This window comes from Physeter macrocephalus, chromosome 10 (assembly GCF_002837175.3).
Source record: "Physeter macrocephalus isolate SW-GA chromosome 10, ASM283717v5, whole genome shotgun sequence".
Lineage (NCBI taxonomy): Eukaryota > Metazoa > Chordata > Mammalia > Artiodactyla > Physeteridae > Physeter > Physeter macrocephalus.
This window is the reverse complement of record NC_041223.1, coordinates 14,520,041-14,541,120: the sequence shown is the minus strand read 5'-3', so window position 1 is coordinate 14,541,120 and position 21,080 is coordinate 14,520,041. Positions and strand designations below refer to the sequence as shown.

At 42.3% G+C, this 21,080-nt stretch overlaps 1 protein-coding gene across 6 annotated transcripts in view; it reads left to right on the top strand.

Moving 5' to 3' along the window:
• Nucleotides 1-21,080, top strand: part of ESR1 (estrogen receptor 1) — a 268,086-nt gene that overhangs the window by 17,237 nt on the left and 229,769 nt on the right. For all 6 annotated transcript variants that reach the window (XM_028494825.1, XM_028494823.1, XM_028494821.2 and 3 more), the window contains one exon: nt 18,526-18,716. In XM_028494825.1, coding sequence (XP_028350626.1) covers nt 18,526-18,716 — 191 coding nt within the window. The remainder of the gene's footprint in view (nt 1-18,525; nt 18,717-21,080) is intronic.

Genomic DNA, 21,080 nt, shown 5'->3' with positions numbered 1-21,080 from the left:
GAAACCACTTATTCTGTAGAAATTTTTATTTATAGGCTAGGATTTATAATTAGACAAAACTATACTTTTTTTTGGTGGTATGCGGGCCTCTCACTGTTGTGGCCTCTCCCGTTGTGGAGCACAGGCTCCGGACGCGCAGGCTCAGTGGCCATGGCTCAGGGGCCCCGCCGCTCCGCGGCATGTGGGATCCTCCCGGACCGGGGCACGAACCCGCGTCCCCTGCATCGGCAGGCGGACTCTCAACCACTGCGCCACCAGGGAAACCCTCCTTTTTGACTTTCATTTTTTTAATGAGTTAAAGAACTGTTAGAATTGTCAATTAAAATATATGAAAAGAATATGTTAATAATCTTACAGTTAGTAATACTGTAAAGAGAGCATGGAGGGATTAAATACACTTTTATTAACATTTGATGACCTTTTTTTCATGGAAAGGATGAGTTTTATATGTGGGGAAGAGCAACAGTTTGAAGTGGCAGAAGTTACTATAGATTTCTTGAGGTTGCCCTTCCCATTTCTTTTCTCCTTTGTGAAAAATTGTAGACCAAAACGTATTTTCTTCTGGTTGTGAAAATGGTATCAGTAGCCTCTCAGCAAAATGACTTTCACTAAGAAGTTGAAGACAAAACTTCCATAGTGATATTTTGAGAGCTTTTGTCCTGCATTCTGCATTCTGGTGGTTCCTTGTAGCCCAGGGATGCTATTGATATATACAGAAAGGATGATTAGGTCAGTGGTGACTTTTTCTAAGTCTCCTTGGAATATGATCATTTTAATATTCTCAAGGTATAGGTTAAAACTTTCTAATTGCATCTACAGGAAGGAGAGCAGCAGCTGGCAGATGGAAAGTGAGAATGATCAATTAATTCAAGGCCACGTGCCTTGTGGTGTGGTGCTAGATAGTACTTAGCACTGAGTGAGCTTCTCTTCGGTGATCTAAGCCATGTGAATCGGAAGGTACATTAGTATTTTAAACTCCTATATAATTTTAGTTAATGAGTGAGCATTAATTTAATGTGATATCCCGTTGGCCCAATAGTTAATGCACCTTCAAAATTGCCTAATTTTGTCCAAAGCAGACTTCTGTCCCTTGACAAGAAAAGCATGGTTAAGTCTGTGGTGTAACCTTTCCCACTGTCCTGGACTCAACTCTGTCATTTCTGCCGGGCTCATGCATCTCTGTTGTCTTCTCTTAAAAGCATCGTATTTAGGTTTGCCCGGTAAAATATAGGAAGCTCAGGTAAATTTGAATTTCAGATAAATAACAAAAAACTCTTTTAGTATAACTATGTCCCACATGATATTATACTAAAAGATTCTTTATTGTTGATCTGAACTTCAACTTAACTGGGTATCTTGCATTTTTATTGGGTAAATCTGGTAGCCCCAGCCATGTTGCCTGACTGTTTACTGAGCTTCATTTTTGAAGGCTGAAGGTTATGTTTTATGGCTCTCTCTTCCAGCTGGAACACAGATGTCCACCTGCCTTTTCCTACCAGGAAAGGAGGCACGCCGACGTGGAATCTGTACACTTAAACTTTTGTCATTGTTATTGATTATAATTAAGGACATAGGTTTAGAGTAAATACAGAATGACATAGCTCTTCATTCTGTTACCTGAAAAGATAGACAAAGTACAAGGGAAAATATTACAATGTAATATTACAATATTATAATTCTACGTGAGGAGAAAATCAAAGAGTAAGGACCTAGTAAAAAGAGACCTGTCATCAGAACTCCTAGTTAAATAATTTTGTGAGTGAGTAATATACTGAGTGAACTTTTCTTGGTTGTTGGGGGGGGCATTCTCTTATTTTTGCAGCATTCTGATTGATTTCAGAAAATAGTTTAGAAAAATTATTCTCTGAAATGCTTTCTAGAGTGTGAACGATTTAGAAGAAAATGTACAGCTCCTATCTAGATAGAGCATTGAACAGATCTGTACTCCCCCTCATCCATTTCTTCAGTTTTTAGCACGTTGGGGTGGCTGACTCCATACAAGAGAACTTGAGCTTGGCTAATGGTGGCTTGGGAGATGGCGTGCTGCGTGAGGGGCCTCAATGCATGGCTGCAAACGGGCTTTCAGGGATGGCGTGTGGCATGGGGGACCTCCAATACATGGATACTAGGGGGTTTGTAAAGAAGTCAAGGCTAAGGGGTGAAAAAAGGAGCTGCCTGGGAGTCAGTGGGATAAGTAATTGCTCCAACAGTCTTCTTTTTTTTTATTTATTTACTGTACGTGTGTAATTTTCTAGAGGGAAATTCTCTGAAGTCTTTTTGGTGAGACCATGGGGAACAAAGTGTGAGTGAGAATTCCCAAGTCTTTGGAAACATTTCCTTTTACTCAGTCCTAACTCAAGGGCGTTGAAGAACTCCCGGAGGGCTCACGGGCCCAGCCGCTCCGCGGCACGTGGGATCCTCCCAGACCGGGGCGCGAACCCGGTTCCCCTGCATCGGCAGGCGGACGCGCAACCACTGCGCCACCAGGGAAGCCCTCCAACAGTCTTCTGAGTATAGGTCAGATAACTGTACGTGTGTAATTTTCTAGAGGGAAATTCTCTGAAGTCTTTTTGGTGAGACCATGGGGAACAAAGTGTGAGTGAGAATTCCCAAGTCTTTGGAAACATTTCCTTTTACTCAGTCCTAACTCAAGGGCGTTGAAGAACTCCCGGAGTCACATGCCAAGGCATAGCTGGGGTTGGGGGGAGGAAGAGTTAGAACTCGGTTCTCAGCTGCTTGGGAAACTTGTTGCTTGAGCTGGTGGCAACTGAGGCCACTGGCTAACAGCTGAGTGATTTTGCCCCAAATGGATGTGAGCCAGGTTTGAACAGAGCCCTGGGGATGGGAGGGTAGTAAATGGAAGTTTGGTTGGTTTGATTGTTTTCTGCTTCATAGCATGCTTATACCTTGCAGAACTACAGCAGAAGAATCAGTATTTTATGTAAGAGTATTTCAGCACGAAATATAACAAGTCATAATTACCACTTATAAGGGTAATAACAATGTGTAATATTGACTTCCCTGTGACCAAGGCCAAGTCTTGCAAGAAGCCTGAGCTAGTGCAGTAGTGACTGGGAATCTGAGCCCTTTTCCCCAGAGATTTCAGATTGCTTCCGACTGCACTGTCTAGACAGAACCATCAGAGGGTACTGTCTAGAAACCGGAGGAATCTCAAGAGGCTGCTGTCCAGAAATGAGAGGCAAGTCTGCAAATGCAAATGCTACAACATGCCAGCCTGTGCTGGGAGGCCTGAGACACTGATGTTTCCAAAGAGTAGCAGAGCAGCTGTTTTCTCTTTTTCTTCATTCCACAGTATTTATTAATTCAGTTTTCAAGATCAGATCATTTTAAAAAATCACCTGAAAATTCTTCTCTAATAAATAACATTCCTCTAATTTACAGCTGTTTTTCCAGGATACAAATGAATCAAGTCTTTTAAAAACAAATTCTGTCTAATCCTGGGCGGATTTTTAGAACAGATCCATTCTGGAGAGTCGCTGTGACCTCAGAAGCCCAGCCCTGACCTTCTTCTCAGCCAGGCGTCTGGGGGTGTCAGTAGTCTGAACTCTGTGTGGTGGCCATCATGGTGGTGAGCCTACAGCACAGGCCTTTGGTGACCTGTCTGTATTCCTCGGGTTTGGTCTTCAAGAGTGTCAGGATGTTCTGGAGGGTGTGGGGTGGCGGCATGCCCAGGGGTGGCCATCGTGTGATCAGGTAGTCGCTGTCGGTGGCCAGCTGCTTGGTGGAGTGCAGGGCTGGCTCAGGGATCTGGAGGATCGATCTCCTGGCTGCTTGAGACTCAGGCTCTAGAAAACTTTGCTGCGTTAACTTTGCTGACTTCCTGGGTACCACACTGGACCGTTGGTCCAAGGAGCATTGGAAATCACTGTTTGCCAGTCTGGTGTAGAGTCACCAATGCAGCCTGTCTGACATGCTCTTACTTCACCCTGTTGATGTTGTAGGACCCCCACCTAGGTTCACTGGATGGCCGACCCAGTTTGCCCTTTCATTCATTCATTCATTCCACAACCGATATTTATTGACCATCTACTCTATGCCAGGCACTATGCTAGGCACTGGGAACAGACCAGTAAACAAATCAGACCAATCAGGAAAGGTTCCATTAGGAAGGCGACACTTAAGCAAAAAGATGTGAAATAGGGAAGGGCATGAGAATATCTCAGTGAAGAGTATTTCAGGCCGAGGTCACAGCAGTGAAAAGGCCCTGGCACAGGAGTGTGCCCTGTGTGTATGAGACAGGGAGGCTGGGATGACAGAGCGGATCACCAAGTTGGAGGTGAGGACGGAGAAGAGTGTAGACGTCAGAGTGAACAGGGCCTTTGCAGGTCATTGTCGGGTTGCTGGCTTTTACTCTGAACGAGTGGGAGATCCAACAGAGGGTTTTGAAGAGCGGAATGACCTGATCCGAGTTTTTATTGTGAAAGTTTTCAAACCTTGACAGACGTGCAATAGCATAACGACCCTTCATGTATTCGTCACCCAGCTTTGGCAATTATATTTTATTTGTACATATTTCTGTACGCGTTTCTGAAGGGTGGGGACTATTTTTTAAAAAACACAACTATACTATGATTAGCATATTTAAAAGTTAACAATATTTCTATAAGTATCAAGAATTTGCATTGATTTATACTTTGAAGGTCAAGTTGTTGGGATTTTCTGACAGTTTTGATGTAGCATGTGAGAGGAGTCAAGGATTAGACAGTATTTAAAATCCTTTTCAGTGTCATACATTTATTGGAACACTACTGTGTATGTATTTCAAAATAGGTTTTAAAGATTAACATCAGCATCTGCCTTCAGGATTTTTAGTTTCTTTTTGTAAATATTATCCAATGCCGTCAATTCTCCAGCTAGAGAAAATATTGGTATTGCTATTTTCAAATGTGGAAAAGTGGCACAGAGTTTATTCACATGTTAAGTGACTTATTCTAAAGTCCCTTAGATGGTGGTTGAGAAAATCCTGGTAAACGGGGAGTGACTTACCCAAACTTGAAATTTCTTTTGCTCTATTATCTATTCTTCTCTAGAAGAAATTTGGGCCGGCAATTGGACATATATTAGGATGGATTTACTAATCTCTCAAGGTATTTTTAATTATTTCAAGAGCTATCATGCAGCTAGCTCCACGTAATTCAGGTGAATTATTAAATTGAATTAATTTAAATGAAATCAAAAGATTAATTGGCTGCCTCCTATATATTATTAGATGTTGTTCACAAGGCTTCCACAGTCTAGTGGGCATGGAACCTGTGGAACCATTATTGCAATCAGGGAGGCAAAGAGAACGTGGCTACAAGGTATAGAGATAGCAGAGGGAAGAAGTGAGTCAGGATGCGATTAGGATTTCTCCTGGATCACAGGGGTTGGGCAAAGGTATTCTTGGCAGAAAACAACATGAGCGAAGGCATGAGAAGAGCGAAGGCATGAGAAGAGCGAAGGCATGAGAAGAGTGAAGGCATGGCAGGTTAGAAAGTGCACACAGTTGGCTGCTGGAGTACGCGGTGCCTGGAAGGTGGGTAAAGGAGCAGCAGGAGATGAGTCTGGAGAAAGGTCGAGCTATTGCAGAGAGCACTTTGCATATGTTACCCTAAGTCAAAGAGGTAACAGTAGCATGTCAAAACTCCAAAACTTCCCACAAGTTCCAGAATCGCTGCCCCTGGTAGGGTGTCTCACACACACCAACCCAATCTCATCTCGCCATGATATCCACAGAGTGTGCGACTCTATAGGTATCCCACGTGCTCCTAGTGTCTCTGGATGACATAATCTGCAATTGTCATTGCTACACCACAGAGCAATCTACTGTGTCTTCTCAGAAGTAAGCAAGATGTTTTTTTCTTTGTTGCATCAGCAGCAAAAGAATAGGTTGCTCTTTGAGCTTGCTTCCTGTAGAGTGGATTGGAAAATCAAAGAGGGCTAACTCTGCAGGTTAGTTCTAACTTCTGCATCTAAGAGAGCTCTTGATACCTACCCGGAGGTGTCAACATTTCTGGTCACTGATTGTGGTGAAGAATTTGGCCTTACTATCGAGGAAGGGTCTGTGCAAAAGAACCTCTGTTCATTTTAAACCATATCCAAATTGTCTTCTATTCTGGAATCGTTCATTTGCTTCGGAACCCTCTCCAGCCATGCGTGCTGACTGAGCAGAGCCTCAGTAGATGAATTATGTCTCCTTTGTCTTGGATATCTCAGCTATCTTTTCTTCTACCCAGCTTCCCACCTCAATCATTGTTAATAGAGCTCGGTGAACTAAGAATATGTCAAATATACAGATGTACGTCCCCCTCCCCATTTCTTTGTTTATCTATTTCTTGTCTGTCTTCCCTCTATTTTTTTTTTCTTCCTGTTTTCTCATGCCTCATATTAGTGAGAAGTGACATTTCTGTGGGCAAGCCACTTTGGCAGTTAGAAACACAATGGCCATCACTGACAGCTCCTTCTGATGGAATGGGTGTTTGTCCTCTTTGGTTGGTCATGGGACTCTTACCCACTCATCTTTTGCACATTTTATTACTCTTGGGAAAGAGTTTTGAAAAATGGGCTGTGCACTGGCGAGACCCACTGAAGAAATTCTAGCTGGTCATAGATGTTATTGTTGGTCAGAGGCATGGGTCAGAATCATGGTCACCCAGCGTAAAGGCTGGAAAGCAAGTTAGAAAACATAGTTGAGACTTCTCATTTGATAGAGAAGAAACTGAGGCCCAAGGAGATTGGTGACTTGCTTAAGCCATGCAGCTGCTATTGGCAACTTTTCATCTAGAACCCAGGAGTTCTGACTCGGTGTAGAGTTTTTCCACCACAATACCCTGCCTCCCTCATTGAAGTTGATTACATTTGCAGTGAAGCTATCCCTAATGACATACAGATGACATACAGATTCCCAAAGAATTTTTTTAAGTAAAAATTTCCATTTGCAATTCTAGACATGTTTGTGTGGTCTTTTTATGTGATGATATATTGTCCCTGTGTCTTGGATGGGATCATTAATTTAAGATTTATGGGATGATTTATGGATCACACTCAAAAGCAGACCAGAGGCCAGTGTTAGAGCAGGATTGTGTTTGGTATTTTGGTGTTCCGTACCTGGAGTGCCTTTTCCCAAAGGCCCAAGTCTTCCTCCTTGAGTTGTCTGCCTTCCTAGGACAGAAGGTCTCCTTCTTCTCTTCCTTCTGTCCCTTCTTTCCTTATTGTTCTTCCTCCTTTTGCATATGTCCTTTGTCCTAGGATGCTCCCTGGCTGGTAATAAGTAGATAACTTTCCCAGTGCTGTTGAATGAGTGAATGAATTTCCTAATATTTCTGCATGTGAGTAGATGATTATTCTCCTGATATAGTGTCCTATTTTCTGTGGAAATTAGACTGCAAGTCAGACTTGTTTTAAGAAGGTGTGGTGTCAAACCACAGCTCTTTCCTGACTTAGCTCCTTTGTGTCACCCATATGCCCCATGTCTTGCATCTTACTTTGGGCTTCTTATCCTCACCGTTCATTAGCACTTGCAACTGGTTGGTGAGTAGAGAAAGGAGAGGTGGTGAAACTCCAATCCGTTCGCTTGGTTACACATGAGTAACTGATAAAAGATAAAAAGATATTGGCTAAATGGGTTTTTTAGGGAATTTTATGCCAGGTTGTTCTTGTTTCCCATTAGTGTGGAAAATCAACACTTGCTTGTATTTGGGGGTGAAGATATTTTTTTAAGTGAGTGGGAAAACCTCTTGACATTTCACAGAGACTTAAGTTTTGACTGGCAAATGCTAATGTCCTTTGTGCATAAAGAATTTCAGGACTCTTGTATATAAGCACTAATGACATATTATTTTCTATTTGTTGATGAGTTAAAATAGGCGTTTTCTGAAATCGTATTTTTAGGAGATATTCAAACTTTCATCAACGCGTTCTTCTGTATGACTGTCAGCTCCATTATCTCTGTTTTCATGGAACATAACAGAGTTCTTAACCTTTGCACTAGAAATTGAATTAGCATTTTCCCTTAAAAAAGTATTATTGGCCTTGTAATAAATAATTACGGACAATTTCTAACAGGTTTACTATTTATGAGTTTAGGAATGAGATCTGAGGTAATGATTTTGCTCCCAGTTGTTACATACTCTGCCCTTGCCTTGTGATGAGTTGGGGTAGAGTTCCCAAGGATTCTCTTCTCTTTGGGGAGCCTGGGTTCTGGGATCAGACTGCCTGGGTCCTTGACGCCATCCTTTCCTGATTGGATGACTTGGGTGAGTTAGCTAATCTCTCTGAACCGTGGTTACCTCATGTTTAAAACAACCAGTTATAATAGTACTGCTTGGGGTAGTTCTGAGGGTTAAATGATTTAATTCCATGTAAAGCACTTAAAGTAATACCCGCCACAACTATCAATTTTGTGCGAAAATTTGCTTGCCTTCTCCTCCAGCTGCTAGACCAAGGGTCATGCTGGGTTTTCCAGAAGTCCAGGGTGTGGTCTGGACTTTGGGCAGAAGCTGAAATAGCAACTATAACTCTCTCCCTAGATAATTTCATGGAATCGAAGTGAACTGCATTTATCACCAGTCATTTTTTGGAAGAAGTTTTCTTATGTACCTTTTAGGGAAGAACATTATCTGCCTCTGTTTATTAACCAGAAGATACAACAAATACAAATAAAAATTATACTCATTAAGTGGGTAATATGAGACAAGAGATAGAGTAAGTTTTCAGGTAAGCAGTATAAATGAGCTAGAGTCTTTAATTTCCAACCAAGTTGAAAGGACCTATATTTGCTATCCAGAAAATAATTTTTAACTTGCCTACCACAGAACATAACTACCACCTGTTTTACTGGGCTTCCCAAATGTGGCCCAGGACTTATTTAACTCTAGCTTTTCTTTTTTTTAATTTTAATTTTTATTATTATTTTTTTTTGCGGTACGCGGGCCTCTCACCGTCGTGGCCTCTCCCGTTGTGGAGCACAGGCTCCGGACGTGCAGGCCCAGCGGCCATGGCTCACGGGCTCAGCCACTCCGTGGCATGCGGGATCCTCCCGGACCGGGGCACGAACCCGCGTCCCCTGCATCGGCAGGTGGACTCCCAACCACTGCGCCACCAGGGAAGCCCAACTCTAGCTTCTCTAAAAATGAGATTCAGAATTTTCCATCTCTAGCCTCTACCATTTTATGTCAACTTTATTCTTTTTAAGAACATTTCTATACTGCCATGGAAAAAAAATGAAGGTCATATTAAAATCCAAATACAAAGTTGCATAGAGTAGAAATACCCATAGGTAAGTTCTGGCCAAAGGCACGAACCACCTCTAGCTTATGCCCATCCCTGTTGATATTTAAAGCAGAAGGAGGTACACAAGAAACCACGTTCCGATTGATTTGTATGTTGGCACACACACAGGCATCAATAACTGGCTTCTTGTTATCTTGATACAGCGTTCTGGTATTGCAACAGATTCAGCTGTGTCTCTTGCAAAGTTGTTCTTAATTCTTTACTGATTAATTTACCCAGTAAGTATTTATTGGGTACTTTCTGTGTGCTAAGTACCATACCAGCTGATTTGGGGGTGATAGAAAATACTTAGAATATAGTTTCCATACTGTTGAAAAGCTTTCAGCCTGGTTGGGCAGGCAAGACATACAATATGGAGCATATAATCTTACTCATTCCACAGTCAACTGTCAGACGCTTACTAGTTGTCATTACTGTGCTGGAAACTGGGAAGCAAAGGCGACGCTAATAGGATCTCTTTCCTGGAGACTCACAGTGAACACATATGATGATGAGGAGGACGTTGGAATAGTTATATATGTGATACTCTAGGAGCGCATGTTGATTCTATTGAGAAATTCAGTGGTTGCTACCTGAGAAGGGGCCATTTTCACTCAGGAGGTTTTTGCTTTTTGGCCAAGATAGGAAGCAGTGTGGACAAAGGCCCAGACATGTGCTAGCCAGGTTGGGGAAGTGAGACACTTAGAATTAACCCTCACAGGGAGGGATGGAGCTAGAGACTGGACAGTGGCCAAGTCATCATGGTCAATACTAAAGATACTGCATTTCTCCCATAGACCTGGGGTCGGTGCTCTTAGTCTGAAGTCTTTTAAGGAGACCATTCATGGACTTCAGGGGGCCCATGAACACCCAAAGATTATAAGCAGAATCTGTGTTTCTGTAAATGAGGGTATTTTCCCGGGGTCCACCCAGAAGAAGATTAAGAAGCCTTATGATAGACGTTGAGGAGACATAAAGGATTTCATGTCCATTTTGCCTAGCTCTTGCTGTGGTGTGGAGGACAGGGTTGTGATGTGGGAGTTACAGGCGAGTTGGGAAGACTTCCAAGAAGACTCACCATGTCTGTACCTTCATTCAGATGGCAGATGTTTCTTAATCACTTACCTGTGTGTCAGACTGTGCTGAGAGTGAGCTGGGAGACCATGGTGAGTAAGGGAGCCGCAATCCCTGCCATGATGGAGGTTACAGTGTATGGGGAAGGATAGATAATTAGACAGAACACAACCAAATGTGGGTCCACGGCTTCAATCATTTATTTATGTACTTGTTCATTCAACAATTATTTCTCTGCTAGGCTGTCTTCAAGGTTTTGGGGAAAGGAAGCTTACATTTGGGGAAGACACACAGTAAATAAACGTTAACGTTTGGTTTGATGTTGGGTAGCCATTTAGCGCTATAAGGAAAAACCAAACCAATATACAAGGGTGAACAGTAATTGGGAGGCTACTTTAGAGAGGTCAGGAAAGGCTCCCTGAGAAGGTGAGAAACCCTGAGTGGAGGGAGGAAACAAGTCAGGAGAAGAGCGCTGAGACCTGGACGCCCTTGGCCTTTGTAGAGCAGCAGCGACTTCAGCGCTTGGAACTTGGTGAGTGAGGAAGCAGTGTGAAGAGTCCAGGTGAGAGGGACAGATGGCGCTGGGCCTTTGAATTTTATTCTTGGTGTGGTGGGAAGCCATGAGGGTTTGGAATAGGGAAGTATGATTCTGACTGCATTCTGTATGTGTGTATGTGTTTTAACACACCACCAAGCGATGAACTCGATTTTGACACTTGCTCCCTGGAGATGGTATCAGATCCCATAGGTTAAGGGCTTAGTCTCATGAGACTGCCCTTCACTTCCGATGCTGATCGCAAGGCCCAGTCATCATCTGTGCTTCTGACCAACTGGCTTTAAATCCAACTCTCCCATGAGCCTCTGCTTGGGTTTGATTAATTTGCTAGAATGGCTCGCAGAACTCAGGGAAACATTTTGCTTACTAGATGACTGGTTTATTATAAACATTTGACTTACTAGATCACAGCCAGATGGAAGAGATTCATAGAGCAAGGTATGGGGAGGGGGTGCAGAGCTTCCATGCCCTCTCCAGGTGTACCCCTCTCTCCATACCTCTGTGTGTTCACCCACCCAGAAGCTCTCCAGTCGCTCCCTTTTGGGTTTTTATGGAGGCTTCATTACCTAGGCATGATTGATTAAATCACTGGCCATTGGTGATTGACTCAGCCTCCATCTCCTCCCCTATCCCCCCAAATCAGGAGGTGGAACTGAAAGTTCCAACCCTCAATGCTTGGCTGGTTCCCCTGGCAACCAACCCTCCTCCTTAGATGGGGTCCAAAAGTCACTTTGTTAACATAACAAGAGATACCTTTGTTGCTTTCATCACTTAGGAAATTCCAAGGGTTTTAGGAACTCTGTGCAAGGAATGGGGATGAAGACCAAATATATATTTCTTATTATAAATCACAATATCATAGGGAGTAAAGGCCTCTACTACAATAGGGGGAGTTCAGGGTACATCTAACCTAGCTCATGGAGGTCAGCAAAGCTCCCTGGAGGAAGTTAAGTTTAAACTTTGAACTGGAGGATAAATAGGAGTTATTCAATGGGTGAGGAAGGGTGTTGTTCCAGGCAGGGGGCGCATCATGCTTGAATGCCTCAGGTGGATCAATGGGCCATGGGGCCAAAACTGGGAATGCAGGAGTAAGAACAGGCTTTGAGGGAAAGATCCTGTGTTTAGTTTTGTGCACATTAAGGTTGAGGTTTCTTAGGGTCATTCAACAGGAGCTGCAGAGTGGGTAATTAGCATCTGGGTCTGCTGTCCAGGAGAGGAGTATGGGATGGCCGTTTCTTGTGGTCACACACTTGGCTGAGATTCCCACAAAGAGCTGTCCGCTGAGACAGCCGAGGGCTGGGGTCAGAACCTCAAGGAACATTGGCATTTAGGAGCCTGACGGGGGAAGAAAATCCTGAAGAGGAAATAGAGGTGGAGTAGTGGCCAGTGAGATCTGAGTGGGTGTCCAGAGAAGTGGTGAAGATTTACCTGCTGTAAGAATTTAAAGCTGAACCGGTGTGAGTTGGAATAGGTAGGCTAAGCCTTACGGAATATGGGAAACGAAGCATGGTTTTATCTGACAGCTGAGATGTGTAGGTGATGGGAGGTGGTGACTAAGTGGGGAGCATAGTGTGAGCAATTTCTCAGAGGTGGATTTGATAAAAATTTTGCTCAGGGAGCTACAAAGAGACCAGTTCTGATTGGAGCAGGGAATTCAAGCACTTGGGCTTGATTTTATTTGTTGATGATTTTTTAACTTGAGTTTTCCTGGTTTATGACTCCCCTAAAATTATAGGCAGAAGTTGGAAAGTTTGTTTATGTGTTTTCTAGACAGTTTCAGCATTTTCATCGTATCGTCAAACAAGTCCATGACCCGCCAAAAAAGTAATGATCACCCCGGGTATAGGCAATGAGAAGTTATTGAGAGATGAATGCTGTCTTTTATGATGAGCACAGGCTCCGGACGTGCAGGCTCAGCGGCCATGGCTCATGGGCCCAGCCACTCCGCGGCACGTGGGATCCTCCCAGACCGGGGCGCGAACCCGGTTCCCCTGCATCGGCAGGCAGACGCGCAACCACTGCGCCACCAGGGAAGCCCTATGATGATTCTTTTGGCAGTGGTTGGCAGAGGAGTTTGAGGAATGATGGGAGACAGGACATTCATTCTAGTAATTCAGACATGGAGTGTTGGTCTCTTATGCGAGAATGATGAAAACCAGGGATGCAGAGAAGGACAGGCACTGTGTTTTGAAGAAATGATGGACTGAGTTTGATGATGGCTTAGATATAGGAGGTACATTTAGCAAATGTTTATTAACAACCTACTGTGTGTCAGTTAAAATTGGGAGCAAATGAGACATGGTCCCTGCCTTCATGGAATTTACTGTTTACCACAGGGAACATATATTTGTCAATAATGCCTCAAACATGGGACTGGAAATTATGGTAAATGCCATGAAAAGAAAGTTCAGGGAACTTTGAATGCTCACAACTTCGGGGATTTGATTGGTGAGGGAACCTCATGAAGTTGTTCCACTAGCACTTAATTACCCCCACATTTCTACGGAGTGGATATTTGTTGATTCTTTTAACTTTGCAAAAAATATTTCCTTTAGAAACCAAGGCTCTAAAAAAAATTTTAAATGCTTGACTAATCAGGGGAATAGTGCTTTTGGATGGCTGGTACCATGATTTGTGGTTGGAAGAATAAGAGTATTTGGTTACATTGAGCTTCAAACGTTTCCTTTGATTAATGAAAATCTTCCTGGCCAATACTTTTTTTTTTTTTTTTTTTTTTTGCAGTACGCTGGCCTCTCACTGTCGTGGCCTCTCCCGTTGCGGAGCACAGGCTCCGGACGCGCAGGCTCAGCGGCCATGGCTCACGGGCCCAGCCGCTCCGCGGCATGTGGGATCCTCCCGGATTGGGGCACGAACCCGTGTGCCCTGCATCGGCAGGCAGACTCTCAACCACTGCGCCACCAGGGAAGCCCGGCAAATACTTTTTAATGGGCTCTGTTTTTACTTGGTCCAAGAGAGTCCACTGTCTGACCTCAATATGAATGCTTTCTGACCTCTCTCTTAATCATATTGAATATGTAATATCAGTGGGGCATCCATTTGGAAATATTTAGTTGTCAAAATGATGTAATGAAAATGGAACTAAATCTAATCAGTTGAGTTTCTAGTTTCCATAGGTGCAGTGGTGGTGTCTTTTGTTATTTGATGCTCTCCAGCCTCTGCCATTCTTTTTCTGCCATTACTTTACTCCATTCCTTAGTCACTTGTGTGCCTCAAAGTTGCAATGTGTTAAGTCACTGATGCAGAACATCCCTCCATGTCTCACTCAAGCTTCTGCCCTACTTCTTTTCAGAGAATCTTTAAAAGTATCTGTAGGGCTAAAGAACATCTAATCTCTTAATACGTAGCCTAATAGGCTAGTCAACTTCTTATCTATGTCTTATGAGGACGTGTCCAGGATGAGAAACTCACTAAATTTGGTGACAATTTAGTGAGAATAGGAGACAAGTTTTACAAAAAGGGAGACGTTTTAGCAATTTGGCAAAAGAGTTAGTTAAATCTTCACATAAGATAAAGGGAGAGGGCATTTTTATCCAAATGGATAAAAAGGCTTATCCAAAGCCTCTTATTAGGAAGGCAGAACCTGAAGACATTTAGAACATGAAAAGTAGTTAATGAGAGTAGTTAATGTTGGTCCTGTGGAAATAAGGAGAAGCCAAAGGGCCTCTGAGGCAAAGGGAGAGGAAGAAAGATTGCCCTAAATGTAATGTAAGCACTTCCTACTAGAGAGGTGTGAGGCTAAAGGTTCCGGGTCTATGACAGCTGCAGTCGGGCAAGGCCAGGCAAAGGACAGCTGGAAGAGGTGAGTCCGGGACCTGTAAGTAGGCTTATCCCTGGGGACTGGTCTAACCTTGGATTGGTGCCTGAGCTACCCTTGTGTGTTGGTCTGAATCCAGACATGGGCACCTCCCTCTCTGATCCTTTCCACTGCAGATAACGGGGCCAAGTGAGTCTGCATCCTGAGGACATGGATCTCTATCTGGATGCAGCTGTGCCAAGTGAGCTTGGCTTGACTCTCAAGACAGCCTTGAGCATCGCATTTCAAGGTGCCACAGGGCTTTGCAACCCATGAGATGATCTCACTTGCCTTTTCGCTTGATCTGGATTATATTCGTTTTTATGCAACCCTGGTCTGGGGGTCTTCATCGAGCAGGGCTGAGCCAAAATGATTACTGACAATGTTATATATGTAAACTGCCCATTTGGATAAAAAAGTTGCTTTATGGAGAGGAAACGTGGCCTGTGTAATTTCCCCACTCTTCTTCTTGGAAGCTTTCTGATTTTATGCCCTATGTCTACAGTAGACTTCCAGTATTCCAGGGCCATCTCAAAGGTAAAGTGTGGATGAAAGGCATTTTGCCGACAGCATGCAACTCTGCTAGATCTGGGGAAAATGGGCTTTTGCTCTTACATCTTTTACCCATATTCTTAAAAACAGTATTTGCATATCCTATTTATATTGTTTTGAAAATTGTTGTATTATTGACTCAGTCACTGATTAATTCGTTTGATATCAATATTTATTGTGTTCCTATTCTGGAAGAGGCTCTGTGCTATAAACACTCAGCGTTCCAAAGATAAGTTCCACAAGGAACTTAGTGGACAGCAATGAAGACGAGAATGTACAATTGAAGGAGTGATAATGTAGTGAGTAGAAGAAGAGAAGTAAAGAAAAACCTGCTGTCGAGTTCAGAACAGGGATACGTTATTTCCAGCGTGTGGAGATTAGGAGTGGCTGATAAGAGAGGAATTCATGCATGGATGATGCTATAAGTGAAATAAACCAGTCACAAAAAGACAAATACTATATGATTCTACTTATGTGAAGTATCCAGAGTACCAATGCATAGAGACAGAAAGTAGAACGGTGTTTGCCAGGGGCTTGGGGGGAAGAAGAAATGAGGAGTTGTTGTTCAATGGGTAAAGAGTTTCAGTTTTGTGAGATGGAAAATTTCTGGAGATTGGTTGTACAACAGTGTGAATATACTTATCACTGAACTGTACACTTAAAAACAGTTAAGGTAGTAGATTTTATATTATGTTTGTCTTGCCACAGTTTAAAAAAATACGGTATTTTATTATGCAGGGATGGATGGAGGATACTTGACACCTTGGAACTTTTGCCCATGCATATACTATTCACTCACTCATTCATTCATTCATTCAACAAACATGTATTGGATGCTTGCTATGTGTGAGGTGCTGAGCTGCTTCCGAGGGTCAATACTAATAAGGTTTATAAGACATCGAATCTGTCAATGTCATGCTTGCTCACCACCCCTTCCCTCCCCAGGTGCTAAGCTTCTGTAGTGAAATCTTCACAGCTGCTACCTGCTGACTTGAATCGTGCGTGAGACATTAGTAAACAAACAGTAGAAAGGGGCTTCCCTGGTGGCGCAGTGGTTGAGGGTCCGCCTGCCGATGCAGGGGACACGGGTTCGTGCCCCGGTCCGGGAGGATCCCACATGCCGCGGAGCGACTGGGCCCGTGAGCCATGGCCGCTGGGCCTGTTCGTCCGGAGCCTGTGCTCCGCAGCGGGAGAGGCCACAGCAGTGAGAGGCCAGCGTACCACAATAAAAAACAAAACAAAACAAAACACAACAGTAGAAAGATTTGAGGTTATTTGGGGGGGTGTTGACGGCATGGTGATGAAATGGAAGGAGATGGGTAACAGAATATGAACTAGAATTGAAAACTGTGAGTCAGCTCTCTCTAAGGATATTAAAAAAATAAAGATCTCCTGTTTATGGCTGCCAACCTAAGAGCTAAGTCATTTAGAATGGAACAAACTGGCAAAGTCAGACGCACTCAACCCAAGGAGCTCCTTATTTTGTGAATATTATGGCAAATGTAGTTTGAGAGCCACTGCCGCAAAATTGTGGGCGACATTAATGAGTGAGAAGGGCAGGGAAGGGTTGTACAATTTGAGCTAAAAGGAAAGGCAGGCTTGTGAAGGGGGGGAGTGGTGACAGTCAGGGTGGTCTGGTTATTTGGGTGGGGAGTGGAAAGCAGGAAGCATGAGCTTCCTTAACCGAGAGACCCTGGCAGCTCTATCTTCAATTCACTTTTTCTCATCTTATTTTGTTTTTGTTTTTAAATGTCACAGGCTTCATTCCATCTTTCCTTCCAATATTTTTCCACTTCTTTTTTTTCCCCCCTTATATACCCTGGAACACTCCATTCATTTCCAGGTATTATTGAGTGCCAACTACATTCCAGGCACTGTGCTGGGCTCTGGCTATACATACTCCCCAGTTCTCTCATACCACCTTTATTCTGTTGCACATGCCTAGCAAATCCTGGGTCAATGTCATTTCTGCTCCTATACGTGGTTAGATGAGACATGCAAACTTAGTCTCATCTACTCCTTTCCTTACCTCTTTGCTCCCTGTCTTCTTCAAGGTGTCTTCAGTGAGGCTCTTCCTTCTACCTGTGTATTTAATCCCAACTGCTTTACTTTCCTTCTTGACTTTGTTCTATTTTCCCTTCTCCGTACCTTCCACCATTCCCTCCCTACATTCCCTTCAGTCTCCATGAGGCCTTCTCAGGCCCCTTCCATTCAAAAAACGCCTTTTTGTCTTTATATTCTTTAGTGACAACCCTATCTCTTTCTCTTCCCATTCACGTCCAAGTTCTCAGAGGAATGGCCTTCACTCATTTTCATTTCCTTACGTTCCATCCACTCTCCACCCACTGGATTGGCTTGTACTCTCTACTGAAACTCCTTGCTAAGTGTCCTCCTTGTCAAATCCAACTTCATTTTATCAGTCCTGGTTTTATTGGACTTTTCTGCTCCTTTGACACGATGGGTCACACTCTCCTTCTTAAAGCTTTCTACTTCTTTAAACTTTTTTGCTTCCCCATTTCCTTGGTTCTCCCAGAACTTTCTGACTGTGCCTTCTCAGTTTCTTTTCTGAGATACGCTTCCTCCCTGAAAATTTTCAAGGTTGGTGTAATCATTTGTGTTCCTCTGTTCTTCTCATTCTATATGTTCTTGAAGAGGAATATTGAATATTGACTAGTATCCTCAAATTACAGTCAAGTCATAACAACTGATACCCGGGGTTACCTTGTAACAATGATATAAAATTTGAATTATCTTTCTACACATGTTCTATGTTGTTCATCAGTTCATCTGACTTTCAAATGTTCCAGCTGTTTTATGCTTTGTCTCCATTTTCTAAAGGCCCTTAGTGTGGTCTAGAATTGGAATGAGCATTGGTCTCTAATGGTTCTGGGTTAATTGAGAATCCCTAAAAAAATGAATAAGTCTATTAGAAACCAGCTAATTTCATTTTGTCATTTTCTGGATAATATATTCTGGTGTAGGAAGTCCATTTTTTAAGAAAGTTTGCAATAAACAATTTCCCCTCAAGGTTAATATAATAGGCAAACACCTTTTGCTGCAACAGACGGCAAGAAGTAATGAAAGATTAGCTTACATTATGATTCATTATTTCAAAATGTCAGAATAAAGTGGATCTGCTACATCTTCCAAGCCTCTTATTCTTTAGAGGAGAGTGCATGTTTTGCTTTTCTAATGTTAATGGATTCACTGTTTTTTTTGTTTTTGTTTTTTTGTTTTTTTTCTCCTATTTTTTCCCCAGGCCAAATTCAGATACCCGGCGCCAGGGTGGCAGAGAGAGATTGGCCAGCACCAGTGACAAGGGAAGCATGGCCATGGAATCTGCCAAGGAGACTCGCTACTGTGCAGTGTGCAATGACTATGCCTCAGGCTACCATTATGGAGTTTGGTCTTGCGAGGGCTGTAAGGCCTTCTTCAAGAGAAGTATTCAAGGTAATAGTGTGTTGCAAACAACTTATCCCATTTTTTAATCCTAAGAGGGGAAGCAACAGAGGAAGGCATATGATCAGCCATTTGTACAAAACACTAATACCTAGTAGGTCCACTAGTATCTGCGGTAGAAACATGGAGAAGAGACAGGATCCCAGGAGAAGGAATTGGCAAATGTCAGAGCAGTTGTGGCTGAGTCATTATGCTTCCTCCATTTGGCAAGATCCCAGCAGTCTTGAGCAACTCTAGAGGAAGAGGATTTCAGTAGCTGTGTCTCTGAGATGTTGTCCATGCCATGACTGGGGGATGGCAGGTGGATATTTATGTGTTGTAGGCAACTAGGCTTATGTGATGTAGTGTGATATTAATTATCCATATATAATTATTTCTCCAGCTTAGCTTTGTGCAGATAAGCATTCTGATCTTTGCTCCAGACCAAGTCTAATTTAACTTGCTCTTCTCTTGCCCTTCTTCCATCTCTTTGTTGTCTCAATGGATGACATGACCTTTTGCCAAAATGAGAAGATTCAATGGCTGGTGACTTGTAATAAGGGATGTATGATCTGCATCAAGCAGTTATTAAGTATACACCTGTAAGATTTCATTCATGTCATTTGCAATGTCTGCTTCAATCCTTTTCTTTTATACAGTTTTCCAAGTGCAGCTTCTCTAATAGACTGCCCAGCTACATTTCCTTTCTACTGCAGGAGTGTCTATATTGTTGCTATATTGTCTATATAGGATATACTGGGAGAAACAATCATTTTTACTACCTAAAATATCTATGCTAAAGATCCTTTGACAAAAACAGAGCTCTGACAGCAGTTTAAACTAGCTGGATTAACCTTTTGTTTTAATACTGGACCATTTTTCGCTGTTCTTATTCCTTTATTTTTTCAGCTTAAACAAAGTTTAGTATATAAATACTAAGAATATTTCTGATGGAGTTTTTGTGTGATTCCCTCTATGGAAATTGAGACTGAAGTAACTTGTTGAAAACCAGAGTCTACTAAATTAGTAGGTAGTGATTGCAGACACTTTTGAATAGAGAATGAATCACTATTCTCATGGACTTTTTGCTGTAGCTCTTCACTGCCCTGATGTGGGGTGAAAGCTGGGGGATGATACACACTATTTTTCCTTTCATTGCCAGTGGATGGATTTTTTTAAAGGCTATTCATATCTTAATAGAGTAGCATGTGAGGTCAACTTGGTCCATTTTAAAAGCACTTTTTTTTGACAACTATTACTTTCAACATCTTTTAGAAATCTATTTTAAGACTGGGACTTTTTATTAGAATTTTAATAAAATTTATAATGTTATATGATAGCGGATTTTTGTATATAGATACATACCAACACAGATTATTTAATTTTACTAGCAGATATTAATACTATCTTAATTTCAAAAAATGATATGTGTATTTTGGTTTAAGTTAGTATAAGCCCTTAAAGGTCTTTTGACAGCCATCTTCATTTGTGATTCTTCTTTTCATTTAATTTTATATAATCTAAGATACCATTATTTTTATCAAGCATTTAGTCTGGTATGGAAAAATCATCTGACAGAGGTAGATTTAGTGGGTAGGTTCAGCTACAAACTTGGACAAGTCATTTATCTGAGACTGAGTTCCCTCATCTGTAAAAATGAGTTAGAGCAGGGGTCAGCAGTTTTTCTGCAAAGGACCAGAGAGTAACTAGTTAGGCTTTGCAGACCATGCAGTCTCTGTGACAGCTACTCACTCTGGCTTTGTGGCCTGCAAGGAGCCATAGGCACTGTGTAAATAAATGGGTGTGTGCCAATAAAACTTTATATACACAAACGGGTAACTGACCAGGACTGGCCTGTGGGCCATAATTTGCTGACTCCCGATTTAATGTATGACAAGAGAATCGATGGTTTCCAAATCTAACGTTTTGTCTTTCATGTTTATTGAGAACTTACTCTGTACCTGTGCTAGATAGTCTGAGGGAAATAAAAATATGTGTAAGAAGTAATCCATAATCCCACAAAATTTAGAATTTGTTTGGGAAATTTATTTGGGGAGGCAAGGGTACACGTTCTAGGATTAGAGAGTAAGTTAGTATAAAGTGCTGTGCTGTGATACAGATAGGGAAGACAATAGATGAATATAAGAAAAGAAGATATTGTCAGTTATAAATGTAAAAAGACTGAGATTGAAGGTAGAAACTATCTTCCTCCAAGGAACAATGACAGTATTTTCACAAATTATTTTCTTCACGTGTGTTCAGCATTTAGGAGTGTGCTATGTAACACCACATTGAACTTAGTATTGTCTCTAGGCGTTAACGCATCAGAACAGAAAACACAGGAAAAAAATACTTATAAAAATTAAATGAAGTAAA